The sequence below is a fragment of the Mustela erminea genome, chromosome 19 (genome assembly GCF_009829155.1).
Source record: "Mustela erminea isolate mMusErm1 chromosome 19, mMusErm1.Pri, whole genome shotgun sequence".
Classification (NCBI taxonomy): Eukaryota; Metazoa; Chordata; class Mammalia; order Carnivora; family Mustelidae; genus Mustela; species Mustela erminea.
Window position 1 is genome coordinate 47,065,966 of NC_045632.1, and position 22,593 is coordinate 47,088,558.

A 22,593-nucleotide genomic window follows, 5' to 3' on the forward strand; every position below is an offset into this window, starting at 1 on the left:
TAAAATGGTGCCATTTTTCCAGAGTAGACTTCCAGAAATCAAGATTTGGCTTCTTAACTGACTGAGGCACCCAGGCACCCCTAGTTTATACCTTTGAATTCAGTCATTGTCTTTTTAGTAATTTATCTTGGAAAAATAAAAGGACAAGTGTACAGAAACATATATACAAAGATATTCATCTCAATCTTATTTATAATGGGAGAAAACTGGAAATAAATACAAGTCTCCAAATGGGCATTGGTTAAGCAAGTTATGAAACGTGTCTGTAGGAAGGAATGAGATTGTTAAAATTACCGTGTGTGTATATATATATTTGTTGCTGTGGGATTCTGTTTTGACATGCTGGTTTGCTAGTTTACTTGAATTAACTTCATGAAAAGTTAATGCACTAATGAAGAAATTATATTTTAACAAAAACTGTGAATCAGGACACATTTTTTAGTTTTTATAAGGCTTAAGAGAAGAGAAAATTAAAGCTCTTGAAGAAATATGTTCTCAGTGCTTCATTCTTTTAATTTTTCCAATTGATTTCTATAGTCTTATTATGGTCCTATGATTTTTCCTCCTTAACCTGTTGATGTGCTGGATTACATTAATTGATTTTTGAATGTTGAACTAACCTTCCATACCTAGAATAAATCCAACCTTGTCGTGGTATGTAGTTCTTTTTATACATTGCTATGTTTGATTTGCTAATAGATTTTTTAGGATTTTTGCATCTCTACTGGTGAGAGATACTGGTCTGTAATTTTCTTTGACCTCTGTGTTACTTAGTTGTGTAGTCTCCAAATATTTTGGGATATCTTAGCTATCTTTGTGTTACTGATTCCTAGTTAAATCTTATATGACTTTTATTCCTTTATTTATTTATTTTTTTAAAAAGTTTTATTTATTTATTTGAGAGAGAGAGAACACAAGTGGCGGGAGATGGGCAGAGGGAGAAGCACACTCCCCAGTGAGCAGGAAACTTAACATGGGGCTCGATCCCAGGACCTCAGAATCATGACCTGAGCAGAAGGCAGGCTCTTAGCCAACTGAGCCACCCAGATGCCCCTGTCTTTTTTTTTTTTTTTTTTTTTTTAATTTGAGATCTTTCTGGGGCCTCTGCCTGGCTGAGTTGGTAGAGGACGTGTCTCTTGATCTCACTGTCAGGAGTCTGTGCACCAAGTTGGACTTGGAACCTACTGTAAATAAATAAATAAATAAAAATAAATTTGAGATTTTTAATGGCCCAGAATATGGTTTGTCTTGGTGAATGTTCCATTTGAGCTTGAGAATAATGTGTTTTCTGCTGTTGGATGAAGTGGTGTATAAATGTCAGTTAGATCATGTTAATGCTTTCTCTTATTTAAAACATTACTTTTTTTCATTAGGAAAGAAGAGTGTAAAACAGTTACTTATTTTTTCACTTCTGTCCATTCCTTTTTGACTATTTCCCCAAACTTCTCTCTCCTCTGGCTTTGTGTTTTTTTAGCAGGTGTGGGTATCCCAATCATCTGGGTTTTTTTTCTTTTTCTGTTTCTGTTTCTGTTTCTCTTTTTCTCCTTTCCCTTTTTCTCTTTCTCTTTGTTTCTCTTTCTTCCTTTCCTTGGTCTCATTCTTCTAGGTCAGATCTGGTCTTCTGTCCTTGATCAAGGTGGGCTGATACGAGGCACAGGTTCCACTGTTTATATGTCCTGCACAGCTTGGTTATCATAATCCTCTGACAAGGCCAAGGTTTAGTTTCCTCAGAGGTTAAATAGCTTTACTTTGTTGCATGGTTGCGAACAGTACCTCAGATTCTACTAGTCAAGAGGACATTGGAGAGACCAGGTTTGTTTTTGTTTTTAGTGTGCATGATTGAATACAAAATATTTATCCTTTCTGGGACGAATGGTTCTTTAATTTTTATAAACTCTAGTTTTCAAAGGACAGTGTGATATTTTAAATAAATTGCAGAAAGATTACTATTCTTATTTAAAATGCTGCCTTTTAAAAAATAAAATAAAATAAAATAAAATAAAATAAAATAAAATAAAATAAAATAAAATGCTGCCTTTTGGGGGTGCCTGGGTGGCTCAGTCAGTTAAGCATCTACCTTAGGTTCAAGGTCATGATCCCCAGGGTCCTGCTCAGCAGGGAGTCTGTTTCTACTTCTGCCTCATCCCCCATTCATTCACATGCAGGCACACACTCTCTCTCAAATAAATAAATAAAATCTTAAAAGAAATTTTTAAAAATGCTGCCTTTCTGGACTGCTGATATATACTCCCCTCTCCGTCCCCCAGAGTAATGTGGCTTCTCTAGCTAGCCCATATGATTTTAACTGTGTTGGGGAGTTGTGAGAGGGACAGATTGTTGTAGTTAAGTTCCCAGTGAATGTACTTCATACGTTTTTGAACTCTTAAACCTAATCTGTTTTGATAAAGGTCCTTTATATTTTACTTTTACTTTGCAGAAGAGATTTTTAAATTTTTAATAAAATTAATAAAATGAGAATATTCATTTAAATAAGAAGTAAGTCATTTGAATAATTAAAATTGAAGTTTGAGCTGCGTATACACCTGAGAATTGGAACCAGCTTTATCTCTGAGGATGCTCTGTAGTCGTCTCCTTTGAATAAAAGCAATAGCTTTTATGATCATTACGGTGTGTTTCTAAGGGTAACTGCGTTTCCTTTTAGGCAGGAAGCTATGTTCGTGATGATGCGGTCCCCAACTTGATCCAGTTAATAACCAATAGTGTGGAGATGCACGCCTATACTGTCCAGCGCTTATACAAAGCAATTCTTGGTGATTATTCTCAAGTAGGTACTTTCTGCTTTGGCGGGGAAATTACGCATTATGTTCCTGGTGTGTTCTTACTACTAACGCTCCAGATACATATTTCCTGGTTTTGACCTTTATGATTAGATGACGTGTGATTTGCATTAATCCTTGCAAGGATTAAAAGCCTTTGACACATGGTGACTTTCTTTTGACAGCAACCTTTGGTACAAGTGGCTGCGTGGTGTATAGGTGAATATGGAGATCTTCTTGTATCAGGCCAGTGTGAAGAGGAAGAACCTATTCAGGTACTCCTTGTTATTCTTTCAGGTGGGGGAAAATAGTAGTTTTGGTTAGAGGAGGATAGTGTTCAATGAGGAGTTGAGGTTCATTCCTAAAAAACCTGTTAAAGAAGGTAATGCCAGAATTATATTGGGAAACTTGCCAGTTTTTGAGATGGAACTTACTAGCCCTATGTGAGATTTTTTTTTTTTTTAAATTTATTTATTTGACAGACAGATCACAAGGGGGCAGAGAGGCAGGCAGAGATAGGGGAAAGCAGGCTCCCCGCTGAGCAGAGAGCCTGATGCGGGGCTTGATCCCAGAACGCTGGGATCTTGACCTGAGCTGAAGGCAGAGGCTTTAACCCACTGAGCCACCCAGGTGCCCCCCTATGTGAGATTTTTAAACCACCTGCAGACTGACTCTCCGCTCCATCCGACTAAAACACATTGTTTCTCCTACCCTGTGACTTGATGAGAAGAAATGAGACATATCTGTGTTTGCATTTGCTTCTTAAAAGGCTGGCTTTAGGGGCGCCTGGGTGGCTCAGTGGGTTAAGCCTCTGCCTTCAGCTCAGGTCATGATCTCGGGGGTCCTGGATAGAGCCCCAGGTCAAGCCCTCTGCTCAGCAGGGAGCCTACTTCTCCCTCTCTCTCTGCCTGCCTCTCTGCCTACTTGTGATCTCTCTGTCAAATATATAAATAAAATCTTAAAAAAAATACAATATGCTTTCACTTATTTGTGGAGCATAAGAAATAACACGGAGGACATGGGGAGATGGAGAGAAGAGCTGAGGGAAATTGGAGGGGGAGGTGAACCATGAGAGACTGTAGACTTTGAAAAACAATCTGAGAGTTTTGAAGGGGCGGGGGGTGGGAAGTTGGGTGAGCCTAGTGGTGGGTATTATGGAGGGCACGTATTGCATGGAGCATTGGGTGTGGTGCATAAACATTGAATTCTGGTACACTGAAAGGAAATTAAAAAAATAAAAAATTGGGGCGCCTGGGTGGCTCAGTGGGTTAAAGCCTCTGCCTTTGGCTCAGGTCATGATCCCAGGGTCCTGAGATCGAAGTGGGGAGCCTGCTTCCATTCCTCTCTCTCTGCCTGCTTGTGATCTCTGCCTGTCAAATAAATAAAATAAAAAAAAAAATTAAAATTAAAAAAAAAACTGGCTTTAGGAGAAGTTGTGACAACAGCACTTGAACTCTATTTATCCTTTTATTTTCTTCCCTTATTTCTGCCCCTTGAAAATAATATAATATGTCTCGCAGCCCCCATTGGGTATTTTCCACTCTTTTTTTTTTTTTTTTTTTAAAACCTCCCTCCTACCTGCCTCTCATTGATGGATCAGCGTGGACATTTAATGGTGGCGAAGCACAGATTGTGTTAGAAGTTTTGGTAATGATGGTAGGGTTGTCTTTCTGGTGGCATCCTGTGACTTGAAATCAGATTTAGCTATCTACTGTTAGAATTCATCCTATTTTTTTTTCCTTCCCCAGGTAACAGAAGATGAAGTGTTGGATATTTTAGAAAGTGTCTTAATCTCTAATATGTCCACCTCTGTGACCCGAGGTTATGCCCTCACTGCCATTATGAAGCTTTCTACTCGATTCACCTGTACTGTAAAGTGAGTATGGAGAAAAAGTAGAATGGACATGTTATTTATAATTTTTAAAAACTCTTGTTATGGAAAATTTCAAGCAAAGGCAAAAATAGGATAGTAAAATGAATTTTATATTTTATATACCTGTTTTTCCATGATAGTAATCATTAACTTGTGGTTCATCCTTATTTTTTTTTTTTTTGACAGGAAGTTGGATTTATTGGTGGGCATGAATATGACGGGAAGGGGTAGTGCTAAGGTTCTCATGAGTGCAGAGCCCTCCATTTGTCCAAGGGACCACGGTTAGGGATGTATTTGACCCCACAGCCATCTGGGATAAGCCGCTTTTCAGCCACCATGTCTTCAAATTCATCCGCATTGAACTTAGTAAAGCCCCACTTCTTGGAGATGTGGATCTTCTGGCGGCCAGGGAACTTGAACTTGGCCCTGCGTAGGGCCTCAATCACATGCTCCTTGTTCTGCAGCTTGGTACGGATGGACATGATGACTTGGCCAATGCGGACCCTGGCTACTGTGCCCTGGGGCTTTCCAAAGGCACCCCGCATACCTGTCTGCAGCCTAAATTGGAGATAGCCATGAGGTCAGACCCCAGCATCCACCAAAAGGGCTGTCTCCAAGGTCCCTTAGGGCAACCCATACAATCAACAGGCTGCATACACTACCGAGGAGGCTACTGTTTGCAGCCATGGCACACTGGGCCCCCACAGACAAAGAGCACAGTCGGCTTAATTGGCTGCAGATGGTTCATCCTTATTTTATCTATACTTTGCTCCCTGTTACCCTCACACCCCACCACTTATTTTTTTGAAGTTAAAAAGTTGTGTTTTTAAAATTTGATTTCTAATACCTTTTCTCTTGTTTAAAGTAGAGAAGTTACTTCCCTATATAAGGGCTCTGGTTTATTATAGTATTTTGAGATGTCTGAAGAGGAAGAAAATCACAAAGGTTTTGGTGGTCAAATGTTTACTTTACGTTCTGCTGTTCACTATTTTGAATAAAAGTCAGTTGGATTAGTTTCCCAGCCAGGTATCTTAAGGCAAACTTAGTTCTCTTAGATTTTCTGTAAGGCCATGTGAAAAAGGGTATTTTTTACTAACTCTTTAAATTGTAAACTAGAAGAATTTATTGTTAGGTAATAACGTTTTGGTGATAAAAGCTTATTTTAAAGGTGTTGAGAGAATGAACATTAATTACATGCTTCTTTTGTAACAGATTAATAATTGGTACTTTTTTCTAGGAAATTTTAGGGATGGGACATTTAACAGACAAAATCTAACATTACAGTTAGAACAAGTACAGTGGTACATGATGGTGTTGAAGTGTGTGTTGGATAAAAGAAGACAAAGGAAAGGGGTTTTGTTTTTGAAAAGATACGTAAATTAAGGAAAGAGGAATGGAAACTCTGGTTTGTTTGTTCTCTCTGCTTGTTTATGAACTTTCTTTTGGGTATTTGAATTTGTTTGTCATTTTATCCCAAAGCCGAATTAAGAAAGTGGTTTCAATCTATGGAAGCAGCATTGATGTGGAACTCCAGCAGAGGGCAGTAGAATATAATGCACTTTTTAAGAAATATGACCATATGAGGTAAGTGAAAGAAGCTGAGCAGTGCATGTGGCTGTTAGCATCCTGAACACATTGTAATGATAATCCACAAAGGAGACTCATTCCTTGTGCTTGATTACCTGGACCTCACAACGCTGTTTAGTCCTAATTGCTTGACTGCTTTTATTGGTCTGTCCTCTATTCTGCCTGCTCTGTAAAGACTTAAGTCAGCCGTGTCCTCCTGTTCACCTTCTCCCCTTTCTTTTGGCGAGAAATGTTTGCTTCATGTTCCATTTTATTGGGTTAAGAAATAGGAGTTTTGGGTTTTTGTTTTTTTTTTTCCAACGGAATCTCATTCCAGTATTTAACTCTGTGACATACGATCTTTTTTTTCCACTTCTGTTATGCAGTGTCTTCTTGATTGGAACTTGTTAATTCCTACTTATTTACCTCTCTTTCATTCCAATTTCTCTATCCACCGAGAAATCCCAGTCTCTCAGGATTTAAGTAGACAGTTTGTCTATTCAAGGTTTCTTGCCTGCCCTTAATCCAGCCAGGAATTTAGGTCATGTATTCTTGTAATCCACCTTCTATTTTAGTGTGTGTGTTACAGAGTGGGGAGGGGAGATGGCTGTCCATATTTGACTCCAATATAGTAACAGTGATTGTCTTGGGTAGGGAATCTAGGTTAACTGCCTAGAATTTAACCACTTCAGATTCTTCCAGGTCTGCCCTCCTTGAGAGAATGCCTGTCATGGAAAAAGTAACCACAAATGGCCCTACTGAGATTGTGCAGACAAATGGAGAGACAGAACCAGCTCCACTAGAGACCAAACCACCACCCTCTGGGCCACAGCCCACCAGCCAGGTAGCTTTTCACTTGCTTATCTGGGAATCCTCATGGTCTTAACAGTTCCTTATAGCCTCTCAGTTGATTCCCTTCAGTGTTCCTGGATTGATTGATGGCTCTCTTCCTTATTTTTAAGTGTTGAAAGAGCTTTGCCTTCATTGTAGATTAGACAAATGACTAATGAATTGAGGTATTATTTCCTTGTATAGGCCAATGATTTACTGGATTTGTTGGGAGGAAATGACATAACACCTGTTATTCCAACTGCACCTACAAGCAAACCAGCTTCTGCTGGTGGAGAACTTCTTGATTTGCTGGGAGACATCAACCTTACAGGTGAGACCAGACTGGAGTTACTTAATGCTTTGGCTGGGGTTAAAGGCCTTAGGGAAAAACTACACTGAACATAGACTTTCTGGCATGTGAAGCAATTAAAGAGGGGAGAAGCTAAGTGAGAAGTAGGAATGGAATCTTAACATCTGGGATGTAAACTGCCAGGCTAGTATTCTAGAGCTAATTCACAGGGAATAAAGAGTCCAATTTTTAATTTTGGGAGGATAAATTGCTCTCCTAGTATTTAAGATAGAAAGGACTTTCTCTTTCAGGCTACAAAAGAAATATATTTCAAGTCACTTCTGCTTTTACTTAGTGTCCTAAGACATCACTTTTTCTATGTTTCTTTCTACTCATGATCAGCTTTCAGTAGCCAAGGCCATTTGTAGAGAGTGGAGAGATGTTAACCTATTTTCCTCTCACCTTCTTAGAACAATGGAGGGAGAAAATTGTCCATGATGATAATATTCAAACATAACTTTTCATTTGGGAACATTTTTTTCTTTTCTTTTAAGATCTTATTTATTTATTTGACAGAGAGAGAGAGATAGTGAAAGAGGGGACACAAGCAGGGAAAGTGGGAGAGGGAGAAGCAGGCTTCCCGCCAAGCAGGGAGCCCTATGTGGGCCTCTGTCCCAGGATCCTGGGATCATGACCTGAGCCAAAGGCAGATGATTAATGACTAAGCCACCCAGGTGCCCCTGGCACATTTTTTTTCTTGTTTGTTTGTATGTAGTAAACATTAGTGATTGTTGATGTATTCATAACATTATGAACCCTGAGTCCAAACGTGTTACTGTAGCATATAATTTCTATCTCAAGTGATTTCTTTAAAAGTATAATGGTGAGTTACTGCATATATGACCTCAAATAGAAAGTAGCCATAGGGTGAGGATTTTGGCTGCTCATCTAGACAAGCTACCAGAGGCTAAATGATTTTTCCTAACACAGCTTCTTCCCAGAGCTTACAGTTTATATTTATGTCTTAACAAAATTTTAAAATGTTACTGATGCGTACTTTTGAGTCATTCCCAGATAGTTCCACATCCTCAGATGCCATAGCTCTACTGGATATATCAAAAAGCAAAAACAGCCCCTTAGTTAAAACATAGTGTAGGGGTGCCTGGGTGGCTCAGTGGGTAAGCCTCTGCCTTTAGCTCAGGTCATGATCTCGGGGTCCTGAGATCGAGCCGCAAGTTGGGCTCTCTGCTCAGTGGGGAGCCTGCTTCCTCCTCTCTCTCTCTGCCTGCCTCTCTGCCTACTTGTGATCTCTCTCTGTCAAATAAATAAATAAAATCTTTAAAAAAAACACAACAACCATAGTATGTAGATGATTCAATTACTTATTCACGTATTAGCATTTCTGTGTTAGTTCATACTCTTAACAATTATAATTTTAGATGGTTGTCCAATATTGCTTTAAAAGGTTTGCATCATTATTTACTCAGTGCCTTACTATTAGATGTTTTGTTTCAGATATTTCTTGTAACGAATGCCTCAACAAATGTCATCATTACATTGATTTTCTCTTATTTTGGATTACATACTTAGATCAGGTTACTCAGCATTTCTGGTTCTGATTAAAGTAAAGATGGGAGGTGCCTGGCAGGCTGAATCAGTAGAGCATGTACCTCTTCATCTTGGGATTGTGGGTCCGAGCCCAGCTTGGATGTAGAGATTACTTAAAAATAAAATCTTTTTTTTTTTTTTTTTTTTTTAAAGATTTTATTTATTTGACGGAGAGAGCGGAATCACAAGTAGGCAGAGAGGCAGGCAGAGAGAGAGAGGGGAGGAAGCAGGCTTCCTGCGGAGGAGGGAGCCCGACGCGGGGCTCGATCCCAGGATTCTGGGATCATGACCTGAGCCAAAGGCAGAGGCTTTAACCCACTGAGCCACCCAGGCGCCCCAAAAAAATAAAATCTTTTAAAATAAAAAAAGGATGGGGGTGCCTGGGTGGCTCAGTCACTTAAGCATTAGCCTTCAGCTAGGGTCATGATGCCAAGGTCCTGGGATCAAGCCCAGCATGGGCCTCTGCTCATCAGGGAGTCAGCTTCTCCCTCACCCTCTTCTTGCCTCTCCCCCTGCTTCTGCTCTCTCTGTCAAATAAATAAATAACATTAAAAAAAAATAATTTAAGAAGGATGATAACTATTTTACCTTATGAGCTCTTTGTGAGGAATGGTGGCTTATTCAGTACATACAGGACACATAGTAGGCACTTAGTAAATGTTGTATCTTTTCCTCAGTAGCATGTGGCTACCAGTTTCACTGTATAGTCATAAGCATTGTGGATTTTCATTTTTTAAAAAACCCTACCAGGTAAAAGATTGGCCCTATTATTTTGTTAAATTTTAATTTTTTCCATCACAGGGATAGTTATATCTATCTATATTTTTGCACATGGATTTCTAAAGAATTTTTTTTTTAAAGATTTTATTTATTTATCAGAGAGAGAGAGGGGGAGAGAGCGAGCACAGGCAGACAGAATGACAGGCAGAGGCAGAGGGAGAAGCAGGCTCCCCGCCAGGCAAGGAGCCTGATGTGGGACTCGATCCCAGCACGCTGGGATCATGACCTGAGCCGAAGGCAGCTGCTTAACCAACTGAGCCACCCAGGCATCCCTGCACATGGATTTCTTTTTTGAATATTCCTTTTGTATCTTAAACTCATTTATCGGGGGTGGGGGTTTAATGTTTTGTTTTGTTTTTGTTTTTACTTTCTTTCCTAGTGTTACATGAAAAAGCAGACTGGTAAAACAGTAGAAGAGCCTGGATCTTCCTTACTTATAATGTGTTTTTAAATGTATTTTCCCATTTTCTTTATTAGGTTAGACATTTTTTTTTTTTTTTAGGTTAGACATTTTTGAGGATTATATTCTTTAAGCCCCCATTAATTATAGTCCTGTATTGTAATGCATAATCATTTAAGTAAGTGGAAATTGGGAAATAAATTTAGTGTGTCTTTTTAGGGGAACTGGAGCAGTGAGTTTTTGTTGTTTCCCCAAACTACTTAATGTTCCTTTACAGGAGAAAAGAGCTAATGTCTGAGGGACTTAGGGACCCATAATGCTGCCTGTATATTTTGAGTAGCCTCTGATTTTTCCATGGGAATGCATTTCTGAAATTGTTTTGAAAATGGAAATTATGGGAAAACTACTAGATTGGAGTTATAAAAGGAGAATTATAGGAATATTTCTCTGTATACCTTATTAGTAATGTGCTTGACTATACTTGCTGTGGTGTTAACATTTGTTTTAGCTTCTTAAGGGTTACTTAACAATATATATTTTTACCTTCCTTGCTAAATTTTAATGTCACTTTTTTCTCATGTACTTAGGTATTTTTTTTTTTAAGATTTTAACTCCTTCACTTTGTTAATCCTTTTTGAAATGGTATATTTTCAGATAATTTCATAAGTAGTTTGAAATCTGTTTACACCTAAAACTCCTTATTTCACTGTTTTCCTTTTTTTAAAGATTTTATTTATTTATTTGACAGACAGAGATCACAAGTAGGCAGAGAAGCAGGCAGAGAGAGAGGAGGAAGCAGGCTCCCTGCTGAGCAGAGAGCCCGATGCGGGGCTCGATCCCAGGACCCTGGGATCATGACCTGAGCCGAAGGCAGAGGCTTTAACCCACTGAGCCACCCAGGCGCCCCATTATTTCACTGTTTTCTTATGCCTTTTCTTGGAATCCTGATTTCTCTCAGTTCATGGTCATTTTCTATCACTTGCATGATCCTGAGATTGTTCTTATTTGGAAGGATCAAATGAAGATGGTAATTTCGTGACTTCTTTCCTCCAGTTCATACCACCTCTCCCAGGGTGTCTGTGCATGTGTGTTAAAATCTTACTATGCGGTATTTAACATCTATATAATTTAATAAATGTCTTGATCTACTTCGCTTATAAAATAAAATCTTATTAAATTATTATTAAAATATCATTTTGCCTGCCAGGTGTTGGCAGTGTTTGGAGATATTTTTGATTGTCACAGCTGAGAGGATGCTGCTATCATTTAATGGGTAGAAGCCAGGGATGCTGGTAAATATCTTACAGTGCACAGGATAGCCCCCTACAGCACATAATTAGCCTAAAATTTCATTACTTCTGAGGTTCAGGAGCTTTAGTTTAGAGGTATAATCATGTTCAACTCTGTTATTGCCAGATTGTTCTCCAGGTTTGTTTGTACTAGTGTGCCATCTCTATAGCAGAGAGTAGAAGTAGATTCTCTTTTTACTCAGTTTCCCTCGTCTGTGAATTTCTTGTTTATATCTCTTAACATTTTTTAAGTTGGGTCATCTTTTTTCTCACTGATTTGTAGAAAATACTTATAGTTCTGGATACTCATTCATTTGCCATTTTGTAGCAAACATTTTCTCCTACCTGTAGTCTCTCTTTTTATTTTATTATAGTATTTTTTAAAGTATTTGAATGTTTCATTCTTTCCCTTTGTGGTTTGTTCTTTTTTTTTTTTTTTTTTTTTAAAGAAATACATTACTTATTTATTTATTCAGAGAGTGCAAGGAGGGGGAGGGACAAAGGGAGAGGGGAAGAGAAAATCTTAAGCAGGCTCTGCACTTAGCATGGAGCCCGAGGCAGGGCTTGATCTCATAACCCTGACTGGAGGTGAAACCAAGAGTGGAACATTGAACTGACTGAGCCACCCAGGCACCCCTGGTTTATGCTTTTCGCAGCTTGTTTAAGGAATCCTTCTTTTAATGTGAGATGTAATAATCTTCTCCTGGGGTTTTTGGGTGTTTTTTTGGTGAGCTTTGTCATGCTGGTTAAGATTGACTTACCACTGGAATGTTTCATTTAGGTGCTCCAGCTGCTGCTCCTGCCCCTGCCTCTGTCCCACAGATATCCCAGCCCCCGTTCTTGTTGGATGGGCTTTCATCACAGCCTCTCTTCAATGACATCACTACAGGTACTGGTATTATCATCCTCAGTGAGAGGTAGTTATTGAAGAAGAGTATTCTGTGAGCATTAACCTGACTGCAGTTAGACTGATCTTCCTGTGCTTTCCAGGCATCCCCTCCATCACAGCATACAGTAAGAATGGCTTGAAGATAGAATTCACCTTTGAACGGTCAAATACCAACCCTAGCGTCACAGTGATAACGATACAGGCCTCCAACAGCACAGAGCTGGACATGACAGACTTTGTTTTCCAGGCTGCAGTACCAAAGGTACTACAGTGTCTTCTTTTCCTTTTCCATACATTTAATAAGGGATATACTTTAATGTTTAGACGTTAAACTAAATTTACAGATCTAACCCAAATTAACAATAGTGTGTTATGGTTCATTGAAGCATGTCATTTTGAAAGCTTTTACTTGGTCAGAAATATTCTTACAGTATAAAGAAAGGACATTCTTGTAATAGCTAGTGAGACTTACAGCAGAATTCTGCAAGGTGGTCTGGTAATGAATGCTCAGGCCATGGAGGATGACTGGAATTCAGTAATTCAGTGGTTAAAAACCTAAAAAACACAAATTCTAACACGGAATTAAAATTCGTTAAGAAGAAGGAATTTATCTCTTTAGTATTTTCTTCTAGTTACTGGATCAGAATTTAAAGTTTTCACCTCTTGTTATTTATTTATTTATTTATTTATTTATTTTAAAGATTATTTATTTATTTATTTGACAGACAGAGATCACAAGTAGGCAGAGAGGCAGGCAGAGAGAGAGAGAGAGAGAAAGAGGGAAGCAGGCTTCCTGTGGAGCAGAGAGCCCGATGCGGGACTCGATCCCAGGACCCTGAGATCATGACCCGAGCCGAAGGCAGCAGCCCAAACCACTGAGCCACCCAGGCGCCCCATCTCTTGTTATTTATTTAAGTGAAAGAAACATTTCCTTCTTCGTTAACATGTAGTTTAGTATTGATACAATGGCTATTTTTGTGAATTGAAGCTTTGTTTATACCAAATCTTAGTTTAAGGAATATTTATGTCCTTTGAATAATGAAAAGTTTTGTATAAAGAAATATTGTAAATGAAAAGTGGGCAAAATTTTTCTGTCAAAGACAAGATAGTAAGTATTTTAGGCTGTATGGTTTCTGTTGCATCTATTCATTTCTGCTGTTACAGTGGGGAGAAAATGCCATAGTTAATATATAAATGAAAGAGTGTGTTTCTGTTCCAATAAAACATTTACAAAAGCAGATGTTGGGTCATTCTTGGTGATGGGCCATGGTTTGCCAGCCCTTGTTTTAGGCTAAAGTAATCTAATCTTTTCAGTGACATGGGAATATGGCATTCAAATGATACATTTTTGGAAATTAAAAACTTTTCTTTTGTTTGTGGTTACTACTGACTTTACAGCCTCCTTTACTTGGATTTTTTAGGAGCCAGAGTCATGTAGATGTTTTTATAAGCAGTAGAGTTGGGGTCGTTTCAGTACTAGTTATATGATGTTAAAACAAGTTTCCTAAACTCTGTGCCTCAGTCTCTTCATTTACAAAAAAAGGATGGTGGCAGTGATTATCTACTTCCTGGGGTTTATTTGAGGGATAGATGAGTTTTATGGGCTATGTACTGTTATAAGCACATTTCATATGTTCATCGCTCAGTAAATGTTAACTGCTGTAACTTTGGCTTTTATACTTGTTATTCTAGGCTGTGCTCTAGCAACATAGCATCTCTGCCACTAAAGCATGGCCTTATTTTTGGCCTTATTTTATTTATTAATACCTATTTGCATGTCATGATGTATCTTGAACTTCAAAATAATCATTTCATAGATTCTACCATTGCTTTTTATTATCTCTGAAAATGAGATGCATTTTAAAATTGATACTTTTTTTAAAAAAATATTTTCTTTATTTATTTGACAGACAGAGATCACAAGTAGGCAGAGAGGCAGGCAGAGAGAGAGGAGGAAGCAGGCTCCCTGCCAAGCAGAGAGTCCGATGTGGGGCTCGATCCCATGACCCTGAGATCATGACCTGAGCTGAAGGCAGAGGCTTTAACCCACTGAGCCACCCAGGCGCCCCTAAAATTGATACTTTATCATAGTTTAGTTGATGGCCTTTAATTTCTTCTCTGTGTTATATAAAATAATGGTGTGAAAAACAATGGCATGTTCTATTTGATGAAATAAATGTAAATAATAATATTTCAGCTTACATAATTATCTTGACAATAGAATTATAATAAGATTCAACATAGTAAGTCTTTGAGTTGGTACTAAATCTCTTTACTCTTACAATTTTGGTCCTAAGAGAAGGCTGGATAGACTTTCCTCCTCTTGTCTCCTGCCAGCCCTGCTCCCTACCTGTCTCTTTCTGTGTCTCTCCTCCTTTCCCTTTTTTTTGCCCTCTCTCTCCCCTCCCCCCTTCTCTCCCTCTGTCGTCTTCCCTCTGCTTCTCTTTACCTCTCTCTTTTCTCTCCTCACTCTCCATTATTTTAGAAGGCCACACTTTCAGGAAAGATTTTTTTTTTTTTTTTTTAATTTATTTGACAGAGAGAAATCACAAGTAGATGGAGAAGCAGGCAGAGAGAGAGAGAGAGAGAGGGAAGCAGGCTCCCTGCTGAGCAGAGAGCCCGATGTGGGACTCGATCCCAGGACCCTGAGATCATGACCTGAGCCGAAGGCAGCGGCTTAACCCACTGAGCCACCCAGGCGCCCCTCAGGAAAGATTTTTTTAAATCTTAGTATGGGGTGCCTGGGTGGTTCAGTCAGTTAAGTGTCTTGACTCTCGATCTCAGCTCAGGTCTTGATCTCAGGGTCATGAGTTCAAGCCCCACAATGGGCTCCACGATGGGCATGGAGCCTACTTAAATTAAAAATAAAGTAAAATCCTAGTATGTAGAATAGCTACATACATACTATATTGTGCTAACAATTATGGGTTCCCTGTCTTGCTGATAACACTTTTAACTCTCTCCTATGTAAACAAATAAAACCCACCAACACTACAAATTATGATAGTTGGGTTTTCCAGGTCTTTTGTTGTATAGGCTACCTCTGCACGAAATTGTTCTCTTAAGACCTGTGACCCCAGTGGGGGAGATCTTGATGTATTCCACATACATATTAACAGCTTGGCTCTTTACAGCTTTTCCTTACCTCTGTCATGTAGCCCTTGACACATTCCGGATTATGTAGACTTGAGAAAACAAATGTTTAAGTCTCCATTTCCCAACTGTGGAAATCAACAATAGCATAAAGGCCTGTAGTTGGTGATTAGTATTCTGGTTTGTTATTTCTAGAAAGTGTTTTTTCTTTTTCATTTCTTTATAGCTTTTTTTTTTTTTAAGCCACATACACCCGTTTTTCACCTGCGTAGTTGATCAGTTACTATTAAGCGAGGTTGCCAAAACAAGAATTGGTCACCTTTTGAAAAGTGGTAGGCTAAAGTTCCTTTTGCCTGAAAGAGGAGAGTGGCTCATTGCTAGTTTTCATGATCAAAGACCTAACCGTGGGGTTTTTAAAATAACGTGAAGGTTATAGTCAGCCCACATACTGTGAATTGCTGATATCTGGAAAACAAACAGAATGTAGTAGTAGGTGAATCTGTTACTTACTTGAATAATTATCCAGGTGTCTGGCTTTTTTATTTGTTAACATCTCTTACATGGTATTGAATGTGTTATTTTTTCTGAAGAGTGCCCTTTGTTCCCCCCCAGACATTCCAGCTGCAGCTTCTGTCTCCCAGCAGCAGCATTGTCCCAGCATTTAATACAGGGACCATCACACAAGTCATTAAAGTTCTGAACCCACAGAAGGTGAGTAGCACGTTTGAAGACAGTATCTGAGTGAGGTGAAAGTGTATTTCCTGAAATAAAATTCTGCTTTGTTTCTCTAGGGTTTTTCCTGACTCATAGTTGTAGAAGAAATCTGTGAAAATGTCTAGTCTAACCTCATTCTTTTGTAGATTAGATAATAAATGTAGCTTAGACACTTGAAATGGTTTAGTGGCAGCATTAAAATGCAGCTCTTTTTTGAGGGAGAGGGGACAGAAGGGGCAGAGAGAATCTTAAGGAAGATCCATGCTAGCACCGAGCTTGATGAGGGGCTCGATCTCAACGACCCTGAGATCATGACTTGAGCTGAAGTGAAGAGTCAGACACTGAACTGACTGAGCCACCCAGGCATCCCTAAAATATAGTTTTAAGGAGTTGCTTATTTAGAGGCTTCAAAGTCTAGTTTTTTGCAAGAGAAGAGGGAAAGCTTAGACATTTTAATCTTTTTTTTTTTTTTTTTTTTTTTACTTTAAGATTTATTGTAGAGAGAGAGCAAACGTATGAGTGGGGGGTGGGGAGAGAATTTCAAGCAGACTCCATGTGAGCACAGAGCCTGACTCTGGGCTCGATATCATGATCTGGAGATCACGACCTAAACAGAAACCACGAGTCAGGTGCCCAACCGACTGCACCACCCATGTGCCCCTTAATTTTTACACAAGTTGCAGTCCGGTGTAAGAGTATTTGTAGAACCCCGTCTCTCCATATTTACTACTGTGATTTTTAAGAATGCCAGTATAAGTGGAGGTATTTTTAATGAAGCAGCCAAGTGAAAAGTAGCTTTAGAAACTGACATTAAGCAGTATTTTCATTACATCTTCTCAAAGAAGTAAATTGACTCCATTTTTAATAGTAATCAGTTGGCTAGTTTTTGTACAGTTTCTGTAAATGGCCCAGAGGATTTCTTCACCTTGAAAGATTTCTAGCAGTGTCTCATAATCCCAGTATGATGATTTCTTCTAACATTTTGCCTTTCTTCCGCTCCTCACTGGATTCTGAGTATCTGCCTATAGCCCAGATTCCTTTGATGATCTGACAAAGAGTAAAAATTTTCTTAGTGCATTAATATTTGAAATCTGCCACATAAAATAAAAAGGGTGTATAATTGAGTTCTCTTAAAATGACTTCTGTTCCCATAGTTAACTTTTTTTCCTTTTATGTCTTGGGAACAAAACAAGTTTATATTCACATTTACTATTGTTTTTATACACAAAGCAACAGTATCTCTGAATGTAGAGCATAAGATGAATATGTTTACCTCATTTTTCTGGGAAGTCGGATGCAAGGGTTGAATCTTTCTGAGAAGCACTTAGCCAGTGTTACTTTGAAAACGCTCCCAAGTGGTTCTGTCCTGTTAATGCGGTTCTAGGATGGAAGCCGATGACGTGTTCTGAAGGGGCACTTTCTCTGCTCTACTGCGTGATGTTGGCTGGAGGATTAGGCAGGAATGATAATGGTAGTGGTTATTTGCCCGTGTGTCATTTTTAAGAGACAGCTTTCCTCTAAAAAAATTTCTTTTCTCTGGGTTAAAAGACTATCTGTGGACCACACAAGTTCTAGAGATTTCCTTTCAGTGTATAATTTGCGATTCTCTTTTCTCCTACAGCAACAGCTGCGAATGCGGATCAAGCTCACATACAACCACAAGGGCTCAGCAATGCAAGATCTAGCAGAGGTGAACAACTTTCCCCCTCAGTCCTGGCAGTGAGGGCCCGGCACCATTCTCATTCTTGTCCCACTCAATCAAAGGAACTCTGGGAAGGAGGTTGTGATTGCTGGCAAGTCCCCCCCAACTGTACCATGGGCATGAGGAGCTGAAGAGAACTGTTGAGGAGGATTTTCCTGAAGTTACTGCTGACCTTGAAGCACTGTCAAACCCGAACCTGCGCTCCTCCAGTGTCGAGGCCGGCTGCTTCCGGAGGCTGTTTTGCACTCTTCCTCCTCCTCTTCTCCTTTGTCCGCACTTCTCCCCCCCCACATTTACAGCCAGAATCAACATTCCCTGGGCTCCTGAGGAAATAAGCAGCTGGTCTGGAGGAGAGGACTGGAATCCATGGCAAGAAAACACTCACTCTGTCTCTGCAGCAAAGAGTTCCCCTTCCTTCTACTGTGTTTTTCTGTGGACTGGGCGAGGTGGGGGTATTCACTCCTCACTAGCTGGGTTACCATCTTCAGGCGCTTTTTACATCAGGCATTCAGAATGAAAATGTTAACAGTGGACATTAGGGAGCCCTGCCTTTTTCTACTGGTTCCCCCAATGTTTGAAAGAGGCATTAGGCTCCTGGTAGCCTTTTCTGTGCATTGCTGTATACACACAGACACACACGTGTATGTATGTATGTTTGTTACCGAGACCTGGGCAGACCTGGAGAGGTTATTTGTAAACACTGGACAGATGCAGTTCAAAAGAGCTTTTGTTGAGATTTGGCATGAAGGATATGGTGCTCTATTTGTAACAGAAACTCCCAAGGCTCTTCCAGCTCCCCTGTCTCTCAATTCTTTAGCTGTAGTCATGAATACTCTCCCTGATTTTCAAAAATGGATTCCCCTGAACGTGCAAAGTGAACAACTTCTAAAAGATATATTAATAGTTATTAATGCCCCTATCCCCGCCACAAATTTTGAAGTTTCTCCTAAGCCCGTAACTTGCCTGTTGAACTATGGTAAATGGGTGGAAAGAGGAGTTCGCTTTTTAAGATCAGACTCCTTAACAAAGGCACCTTGGCCCATAGGAAGAGTGAGTATCAGACTCATCCTAGAGCATATTGGAGTCATCTTCTCCATTACTCCACACCTTCCTTTTTATTTCCTGAGCCTGGCTTGGACCTTGGCATTCCGTTTGAATTCCTTCTTCTAACTGGAACATTTGTGTTGTATCTGTAACACTGGCACTGAAATAAAGACCACGCGGTTAAAGAAATCTTTCCTATATTGTACTTTATGGTGTTGGAATGAAGCCTTGTAGCTTCCTTGCCCCCTGTGTGAGAGGAAGTCTTATGAACACCACAGGGTAGGCATATCCTTTCCTGAGTCTGAGAAGTTGGTCTCGTGAATATCAGCATGAAAGACCTGAGGTCTGGAGCTTTTTTACACTAGGGAGAGTGCCGAGTGCTTTTTAGAAAGGACCCTTGTGTTCTCAGACCTTTAACACTGAGTTGCTGGAATGAGGTAAGGTGACTCCTGTGGCACATGGTGAATGTACTGTGTACGTTCGGGTGCACGGGTGCCATGTCTGACGTACTCAAGAAGAGAGGAAGAGTCAGGTCCGCCTTGCTCTTAGAATGTTCGCAATCATTACTGTATTGAGTACAGTAGAAGGACTACTTTGGCTTTGGTCTTAAAATCTGGGTACAAATCTCTCCCCCCCCCACCCCATTTCACCAAGCCTTTACTTAAAATCTTCAGTGTCTTGGCAGATCTAGCTCTGTATCAGATGCTAGATTATTCCTAACATTTGACAAACCGGGGTTGAACTAAAAGGCTCCAAAGGGGAAACTTTCTGGTCTTGTTTGTAAACAAGAGCAAGATTTGCTAAAACTTACTCTGCTGGATAAATGGTTGAGTCAACAACAGGATATTATTTGGTGCACAGTTTTCAGTAAAGGCAACTGTGGATTAGAGAGTGTTTCAGACAACTTGCTCTGCCTGTGCAATGAAGAGTAGCCTTTCAAGGTTTCTTTGCCGACTGATTTCATTGGATGGATACTTAATGCTGTGAAACATGATAGGATTAACATAATATTGGTGGATTTCTCGAATAGAATTTATCTAACATTCCTCTTTGGGTTAGAGGCTTTATTTTTCTCTCACGTTAATAGTTGACCAGCTCAAGTTTCTTTAGTTGGACTGAATTGAATCTCAGAAACCTGCCAGAGTCCGTGCTATGAGACCGTGCTAGCTAGTGGAGCTGGAAAGGGTCTGCTCTAGGAACAAAGCGTCTCCGTGGGTGACTGTAGTTTTGAGGTGGAGTGATGTGGTTCTCCATTGCTTTGTCTAGACGGGATAAAAATCATGGCCTTAACGCAGAGGGTGCTGCCTAGAATATTTGAAGTGATTTTGGAGAGTTGAAGCTGAGCACCACACTGAAGAACTCGCGGCCAGAAAGCTGCCTAGGATCCTGACGGTTGTGACGACTCTTTCAAATGATGGGATCTTTGAAGGCTTCAGCGTGCCTTAGTTTCTAGGATCAGAATTAGTTCTCCTCATACTTGGCCTTGCTGCTAAAAGGAGAAATCTCTTACTTTCTATAAATACTTACACATTTCAGCAATTTCTTTCCCTGGGATGACCATGCAAGGGGGAGCAAAGTTGGATGGCTATTCAAGGTCAGAGCCATTGTGAGGAAAGAGTGATTCCCATGGCTGTCTTAATAACCCCAGGGTGATGAGCAGTGAGCCTACACATACTCGGACAATTTCATGTGCACTTTGACCTCATTTCCCACCCCCCCTTTCAGAGTAGTGTATCCTCTCACTCCCACCCCCTCCACCCAAGCAATCCTAAGGGAGAACTCATCTAAGTAATCTCAAAAAACTGTAAGAAGGGTGCTCTACCTGAGAAGCTTCTCCCATAATGCTCTGGTACTGTTACCTTGAGGTGACTGGGACAGTCATAGAATGTTTTATGCTGTGTGTAGTGATCATCTGTTCATTTGAAGGTCTCTTTCATTTAAAGAAACATTCCCCAGTGTAACTTTCGGGTGGGGATTCTTCTCTCAACTAGCTTAAAGATGTGGTTCATACCCTTTATTTGTCCCATTCATATAAGAAAATAGACAGTTAAAAACTGTTCAGCACTAACGGTTTGAGTATTTCCATCTACTGTATAACATGCTTTTCATTTTAACGTTCTTCTAGAAGAGTTTGGAAGTTAGGGAAATACTGTTTTTGAGGTTCAACTTTATTATTTTCCTCATTGGAAAATACTTGGGCCATGAGAACGAGGGGGAAGAAAGAGTTTGAATGTGTCTTATTTTTTTTTCTAGTGAATGTATTTTATCCACATTGTCCTAAACCAAGTGAGAGCTAGAGAGCAAAAAGTGGATATTCACAAATTGGTGGTTGGTGGAGAGGTGGTCCACGACTGTATACTCATGTGTTTGGGAGTGGGGAGGGTCACTGAAGAGCGGAAAGTCCTGAAGTTTAAAACACATTGACCAGCTTTGGTTCAGGAGGGTGGGGCTGCTTGTGGAAGTGGAAGTGGAAGTGAATCACTCTTTTTCAAGCAATAGTAGTGAGTGGGCTCCATCTGCGGGGATCCAGGACCCAGGACACTTAAACAGAAGAACGTGCTGAAGCAGCTTGCACAGTTGCTTTGTGAACTTCTGTGAGGCTGATTCTGGCTTCAGGATGGAGCATCCAAGTTTTTTGTTGTTGTTGTTTTTGTTTTTGGAACCTGCTGTTGCGCTTTGTGTGTTTTGTTTTCGTTTTCAGTTTGGGGGGGCTCGCTCATGGGAAAGAGCTTCTGGACTCTTTCCTTTGTGAACTCCCACTGTGTCCCTGTAAAGTCCCTTTTCTCTCATAATTGTTGTAAGTTACATTTTCATTAAGCCCCATCACATCTTCTTTACTGTAAAAATATTAAAAGGCTGTTTCTAAGTGGGACGGCTAATTCTAATTATTGCAGACATATTTTTGAGATGTAAAAAGAAATTTAAAATTAAATGATAAGTCTTAGAGGCGAGTGAGGAATAAAATGGATGTAAACATTTACATGGGATGCATTAGAATTCTGCTGTGTGTATTGTCTTTTGGTTGAAACAAATTATGAACAGTGACTAATAATAAAAAGTCAATACTCAATGATTTAAAATTTGCTTCCTTGCTTCTTACAAGTAGATTAGAGAAGCCTTGAATGAATTCTTATTCCAGAGCTTTGGGCTAAACTTACTGACCCGTTAATGTTTCTTAAACACAGAAATCCCACCAAGAAGAATTTGAACATTGTAAAAAATAAAAAACAAAAAACAAAAAAACCTTGTAGTCCATACCAGTCAAAAAGTGCAATTGGAAGTTTTTACTAATGATTATTAGCTCATGCTGCTCCACATGGGTGAATTACCAAGCAAAGCAAAGAAATCGTATCAAAGTGAAATGTGTATTTAGAGTTGGTCATGGGGTTTTAGTTATAAGCTATTTGTAAATTGTTTTAAGTGTATCTGTGACTGGGAAGAGCAAGGTTTAACCAGCCAAAATGAATTCTATTTCAGGATCTATTTTAAACGAATTCTTCTGGAGACGGGAGAGTGGTTGGATGTTGGAAGCTATGCGTTTTCTGTTACTTGGGTGATCCCTGATACTCCCTTGATTTGAGAAGGGGGAGAGCGTGAAAGCCCCCTAAGTGAGAAGGAGAAGAAGCCTCAGCATTAATCTAGTTTTTGCAGAAATGCCCTTTGGCACTGATAAGTGACATTTCTGTAATCCTATATGTGGTTTAGTTAAAATTCATCTTTGTTTCTAATATTACATTT

The 22,593-nt window shown here is 39.6% G+C and overlaps 2 protein-coding genes and 1 non-coding gene across 4 annotated transcripts in view; 1 reads left to right on the forward strand and 2 right to left on the reverse strand.

The window, feature by feature from the left end:
- The window catches only part of AP1G1 (adaptor related protein complex 1 subunit gamma 1), an 82,924-nt gene extending 60,989 nt beyond the window's left edge, over nt 1–21,935 (forward strand). For both annotated transcript variants that reach the window (XM_032323353.1, XM_032323352.1), the window contains 10 exons: nt 2,663–2,785; nt 2,963–3,052; nt 4,526–4,653; nt 6,130–6,234; nt 6,919–7,060; nt 7,252–7,378; nt 12,195–12,302; nt 12,404–12,564; nt 16,008–16,106; nt 17,731–21,935. In XM_032323353.1, the coding sequence (XP_032179244.1) occupies nt 2,663–2,785; nt 2,963–3,052; nt 4,526–4,653; nt 6,130–6,234; nt 6,919–7,060; nt 7,252–7,378; nt 12,195–12,302; nt 12,404–12,564; nt 16,008–16,106; nt 17,731–17,832 (1,185 nt within the window). In that variant the 3' untranslated portion in view covers nt 17,833–21,935. The remainder of the gene's footprint in view (nt 1–2,662; nt 2,786–2,962; nt 3,053–4,525; nt 4,654–6,129; nt 6,235–6,918; nt 7,061–7,251; nt 7,379–12,194; nt 12,303–12,403; nt 12,565–16,007; nt 16,107–17,730) is intronic.
- LOC116578821 (60S ribosomal protein L10-like) lies at nt 4,818–5,352 on the reverse strand. Its single transcript, XM_032323354.1, has one exon. It carries the CDS (start codon nt 5,193–5,195, stop codon nt 4,893–4,895), a length of 303 nt encoding a protein of 100 aa, XP_032179245.1. The 5' UTR covers nt 5,196–5,352; the 3' UTR covers nt 4,818–4,892.
- Nucleotides 5,256–5,389, reverse strand: LOC116580368. The gene has a single exon (XR_004281621.1). It is a non-coding gene; the product is annotated as a small nucleolar RNA SNORA70 (small nucleolar RNA).
- Nucleotides 21,936–22,593: the final 658 nt, after the last annotated feature.

Excerpts from the sequence above, each read along its gene's own strand:
- LOC116578821 (XM_032323354.1), bottom strand. The coding sequence starts at position 5,195 with ATGCGGGGTGCCTTTGGAAAGCCCCAGGGCACAGTAGCCAGGGTCCGC.